This window comes from Netta rufina, assembly GCF_964035555.1.
Source record: "Netta rufina genome assembly, chromosome: 1".
Classification (NCBI taxonomy): domain Eukaryota; kingdom Metazoa; phylum Chordata; class Aves; order Anseriformes; family Anatidae; genus Netta; species Netta rufina.
In genome coordinates, this window is record NC_140123.1 from 61916210 (window position 1) to 61922314 (window position 6105).

Sequence of the window (6105 nt, forward strand, 5' to 3'; positions counted from 1 at the left end):
GCATACATGTAAGTGCTTAAAGGTTTGACCAGATAATCTTAGAGGTTTTTTCTAACCTAAATGATTCTGTGATGTGCATGCATCCTGCTTCCCCGAATAAAAGTCGGAACAAAGAGGATTGCTAGGCAACTCTTCCTCAAACAAGGGATCTCTGCTCCCTCCTGAGAGCCACCCATGCTGCCCTTGTTCTCCTTCATAGTCTCGCTGGAATAGATGAGGACTGCCAGGCCAGTTACTTTCTTTTGGTTCCCAACTCCAGATTCAAAGTTCACAAAACCCTCTAGGATATGGTTTCATTTTATGGGATCTTCAGTATCCGTAGCAGCTGTATTTACAGCTCACAACCAACAAAAATGACAAACTTTGCTGTTCTTCCAGGCTTTCCATGTCCTCTTTCCACATCAGCTTCCCTCCTACTTCCTCAGCTCCTATTTCATCCTACGTATCTAAGTACTACTTCTAATTCTGTCCCACTGGCAATTTTGGGGCTTCCTTAATTGTATCATAAGTCAATTCAGGTTATTAGTTTGGGGATGGGAAAAAAAAAAAAAAAAAAAAGCTCTTCTTCTGAAGTTTGAATGGCTAGAATTGACTTAGTGTCAGATCAGAAAAGTGGTACCAAATAAATGGCAGTGGTTGCGGGCAATGAGATAGTTTCTTTTTGGTCTTGGCAAGCTATTAATTCATCTCAGGCTGTGTCAGTAAACTAAATCCTAAGTAACATCCTAAGTAACTGATCATACAGCAGCTCCGATTGACTTCGACAGTACTTATTCCTTAAGTAAACCTTAGCTCTGAGCAATTCAATAGCAATTTAGTAATTCTCACATATGTGCCAAGATATGTCAACCTGTGTTTTTTGTATAGACTTGAAGAAAAGCCTTTGTATTGGCTTATTAGAAGCTTGTGTGGAGTGAAACTTGCACAGATAAGCACTTTGACATCCAGGGGTCATATATAATTCATAGTGGTCCCAAAGCAAATACTGTCTCTATACATACAGTCGAAATTGAAGTACTACGGCTTTTCTAGGTAACAATGTTAGTTCCCAGAGTGAAAATCCCAGAAGCTTCAGCTTCTGAAAAAAACTTTTGACATATGTCTTCAAGCTAGAGTTTTCGTCTAACTTGTAAACTTGGGTACAGCAACATACAACAATGAAATTGTTTTAAACAACAAGATAGACTAGATAACATTAATGGTACTTAGAGGAATGTAGTGTTGCAGCCTGGGATTGTATCGGGCTATACCACTTAGCACCTTTCAAAATGAGGTGTCAGTGTTTTTTCATATAAAATTTACAGTCTTGGTGTTTTGATCACTACTGTTTTTACATTGCTGCTTTATAAAAATCTTAGCAAACTGGAAAACTATCAATAAACAACAAATTGAGGAAATTTGATTTTTAATGACCATGTTAACGAATGACCTTAATGTTGTGAGTCAATCAATATGAAATCTATTTATGGCGGTGGCATATCTTATCCATTCATTCTCAGCAGTAAAAAAAGAGGGGAGTCAGCTGGGTTCTTTAAAATAGGATGGGTCACTTCATAATCAATTTCTATGTTACTGCGTAATTCACTTTCAATGTTTAAAGCAGCCCTGTAGGCAGTAATCTGAAGAAGGTTCCATCCGTTTGCCGACAAATTCATTTTCTTTTACTTACAGAATAATAGTAAATCAAACAACTAGATTAGGACAAGGGCCTTTCTTACTTTTTTGTAAGACTCTTTCCCTAAAGTTAAAACAGTCTCAAGAAACTCTTGTTTTTAATGTCTGGAACTGGACAGCTTTTGATAACAACCAGACAATTAAAAAAAAAAAAGAAAAAAAAAAAACAACACATGAATTTGTACCTACTTTCTGCAACGCCTTTTTCTTACAATTGAAACAAAACAGTGAGGGTCACAACTTGAACTGGGGGGATTTCATGGCGTGTTTTCTAGCCAGTACTGCCTCCTGTGTTTTGCTAGTTTGAGGAGCTGCAGCAGGGAAGTCTGGAACATGGCATGGGATTGGAAAGAGCTCCTTTTGTTGCCTCCATAATGCCTTACGATGTATGTAAATAGAAAAGCAGTTATTACGTACCCTTATTTTCCATGAAACCCCCTTCTGAATGATCTCTATATAGTATTTTGTGTTGTATTAATCATCAATATGATTTTTGTTGCAGCTGTTATTGACTCTCTTTCGTTTTTCTTTTCAGAGTGAAGGAGTTAGTTTTATCACCATGACCTCAAACAACAGAGTACAACATTCAAAGAAGCTGCTCAGCATACATGGTTTTTTGTTTCGTTTTGTTTTGTTGTTGTTGTTTGTTTTTTAACTGAAGCTGCTTAAGGTTTACTTTTTGTTGTTGTCATTGTTGGTCTGGACGGTTACTTAACTTTCGAACTGTTGTGGACTAAACCGTACAGCGGATCAGCGAGGAAGGGAAAGCAACCTGCCCAACTCACGTCCTGTCAATGGCATCTACACTATCGTTTTGCTGCTGTTTTGGCAGGAGTTGGAGATGTTCTTTAGGCAGTAGGAACTTTTCTGCCAGCCTCTTTAACTAATGGCCAATGCCTTCATTTCCTTTTTCTGCAAAGACAAACTGTGTTTATCCTTTGGCATATTAGGGGATTCTGTGGCACCTGCTGAAGCAGTCAGATCTGGTATTTACTGGCATAATTTCAAGCCTATCACAGTACTACCTACCTCAGTTCAAAGTAAAGCCGGATTTGCGGTGTTTGGTGTACGACAGGACCTCCTTTATCTCTATGCTGAGTCTCTCTCAAGAGCGGTCGCCAGCCTTACTGAACTTGTAACGCATACAGCTGCTGCCTGCTTCTCCACCGCCAGCTGCAGAGCTTGCTTCTCAGACGGAGCCTGGTGAGGGCACTGGAAAGTCTAAGACGGGATGAAACTCTGTGGATCGGACTTGGACGGAGGATTTAGAGTAGTTGAAAAATAAAAATGTGTAACTGAAGTGACATTGAGTTAAAAACATCAAACTGTATCGGGGGTATCTCTCTTTACCTTTGACAACTTGTTTAATCCTCTCTATGTAGGTGTTGATGTAGGTACTTCAGATTGCAAAAGCCTTTTCTCCTATCTACAAGCTCACTTTTGTCAGTTTAACCCTGTTCTTAGCTGCGTTTCTTGTAACCAAAAATCTACGTAGGCATGCTAGGAATGCAGGGCTGATAGTGGGTATCGGACAGGTTTGAGCGCTAATATTAACACAGTATTATTTTGCCATCTAGGAAGTCCTAATATTTGCCTTCTACCAGAAAAGCATCACTGCAGCTTACAGGCATTATTACAGGGAAAGAAGAAACATTACAGTCGCTTATCCGGAGTTATTTTCAAGACTACTTGTGCATCACGTTTCAAGCAGTCTGAAAATACAAGTGACTTGGCGGCTGTGGTCACACATGTCATACACAGCTGATGCTCCAGACTAGCAGAATGTCATGCCACCTTGTTTCTCCTTTGATAAATTTGTTGAAGAGTTCATATACGTTTTAATGGTACCTCCCCAGTGCCTGCTCTGATAGACATGTAAGTATTACTAAGTTATTTGAGTTATGTGAGACTTATTTTTCTGAAAATCATTGTGCTAGGTGGGACCTGTACATCACTATTAACAATGCATTATCATTTTGGATTTTTTTTTTTTCTGAGGAAGACGAGAGTCGATGTCTTACAAATGAATGACAGTGTGATCTTCCTGCTTACATGCTGAATTTTTAGAACTGAGGATTGTATTACAAGACAAAGATGAATGTAAACTAATTCCTTCCCTACCCCTTGAAACACGTTTATTTTTCAGTATAATTTTGGGGGTCTTAAATCACAGCAATGCATAGGTTAATACAATATTAGATCTAAAATCAATTTAAATATCTAATCTATCTGAGTTGTGTTTTTTTTCCAATAATAATAATACTATAAATGGTTCGAAAACATGCTAAAATGCTGCTTGTTCAATTCTGGAACTGAAAAAGCAAATACCGTTGTTGACATTTTCTGTCTGAACCTCCCTATAGCACTGAGCGTGGTACCTGCTGAATACAAAATTTTGAACTTCTATTTTGAAGGAGCCCTCTGTACTGATTAGGAACTCATGCCACTAAAATAAATGGCTAAAACGCATACAGCAACTTCAAAACAAAAACTTGACAATATAGTCAATTCTTCTCTATCCTGTATATTTCGCAAAGGCATATGCAATACTTACATTCTTAATTTAGTTTACAGAATGGAACCAAAATGTATAAATGTTATGTTTGCTAAAATTTCACAATGTATATTGGGTCTTTGTACATTTTGCCTGACTTACCTTAAATTTAAAATATTTTTTGCTATATAACCTTAACAGTTATTAAGCAGTGTTTTCTTTTTGGGTACGTATTGTTTCTGGATATCAAGATGTTAAATATATTTCTTGCTATTGTGATATGACAAGAGACTTAACTTATCTTGCTGTGTCTTCCAATGTACACGCTGTATATAAGGATAAATGTGATGCTGCTGGAGACCAGAATAAATGGAACTAGAGTAGTGTATTGTATTTAGTCTGTATTGATCATGGATGCTCTCCTTAATAGCCATATGCAATAAAATACATTATTTATGAAAGAAGTAAAGTATTTGTGTGCCTTTTTTTGCTAGGAGTGTTGTTTTTTTGTTGTTGTTGGTGGTGGTGGTGGTTTTTTGGGGGGGGGCAGGGAGGCTGTTTATATAATATTTTTTCTCTTTTAAAGTGAAAAACACCTTCTCTGAGTAAATCTTACTGCTCTGCACATGCTTACTTACTTTTAACACATGCAAAACTTGAAAATTCATGAAACCATTTTAATTTGTTTTTCTTAGTAATAAAGTAATCTGTGTTATAAAGGCAAAGTTTATATTTCTAATTCCAGTTTAGAAAGCTCTCATCCCAACAGATGACTAAGCGAGTCTCTCTGGCAGTTTATTTAGAGGGAACACGCTTGCCCTATACTTACCATATAGTCACACCGGTACAAGGTGAATAGGAGGAGCCCAATGCGCTGTGCAGGTATCTTCATCTGCTAGCTTGTGTGCTTTGGGGCACAGTCAGGGATGCCATGGGGTCACTGTAGCCAAATTTGCTCTTGGTCAGTAGGAGGGTTCCTTAACTTGCAATTCTTTTTCATTGTTCCTTGCATTCACGTAAATGCCCGGTGATGTGATGGTCATTGACTCATGACAAGGATTGTAGTGACAGTGGATGATGGTAGACTGATAAAAAGCCTGATCTCTCTTTCACAGCTGAGATCTCCTTCATTTATACTGAGGAGTGTCTGAATGACACACCTTGTTGATCACACAGAGAAGACATCGTCTCGCAATGCACCATGTTTAAAGTGAGTTGAAATGAAATTCACTCAATGTTATATATAACAAAATACATATGTAACATATATGGCAACATCTGCCACTAAATGGGCTAGTGTTTTCATGGTTACCTTGCATTTGGGGCATAATTGGAGGACCATATTAATACAACCTTGTTTCAAAAGGACAAAAACCCTGGCTCGCTGTGGCAAGCTCAGGTTCTTTCTCTGTAAGTGGCTCGAATGGAAAGAGCAATGCTGTCTGTTGCTGCGGTAAAATCATCCTGTGGCTGCTGGAGTGTCCATATAAGTCACAGAATGCAGACATAAATCACTGATAATGTGTGTGCTGCCCAAGAGAGAACATTTAGTCCCTTGTTATCTGTCACGACTGCCTCAGCTGTAGGCTTAGCTAGAGAAGACAGAATGGGGGAACCTTGTGGATCTTACAGTACCTACACCCTTCAAGAGAAATAGCAATTGCTTAAGTCTACAACATAGCTCTGGAGAAACACAACTGCCCACAAGTGTCATCTTCTCTGCTGGACAGTACTATGAAAGGCATCACCATGCAACAGCCTTTAAATAACAAACTCTCATCAAGCAAGCTGCCTTCTTCAACATGTGTCCCTACTGTTCCACTTCTCCTGTTCATAGGAAAGAAGGAAAGGTTCAGGTATCAGCTGTATAAATTCTGTACTCATTTGTGATTATTGTGAGTGAGGAAATGCAGTTCAGCCTCTTGCTCTTTGAAGAG

General features: G+C 38.5%; 1 protein-coding gene across 1 annotated transcript in view; it reads left to right on the plus strand.

Moving 5' to 3' along the window:
- The window catches only part of IRS2 (insulin receptor substrate 2), a 30521-nt gene extending 25926 nt beyond the window's left edge, over positions 1-4595 (plus strand). The window contains exon 2 of the mRNA XM_084301676.1: positions 2210-4595. Within this exon, the coding sequence (XP_084157802.1) occupies positions 2210-2214 (5 nt within the window). The 3' untranslated portion in view covers positions 2215-4595. The remainder of the gene's footprint in view (positions 1-2209) is intronic.
- The last annotated feature ends 1510 nt before the right edge of the window (positions 4596-6105 follow it).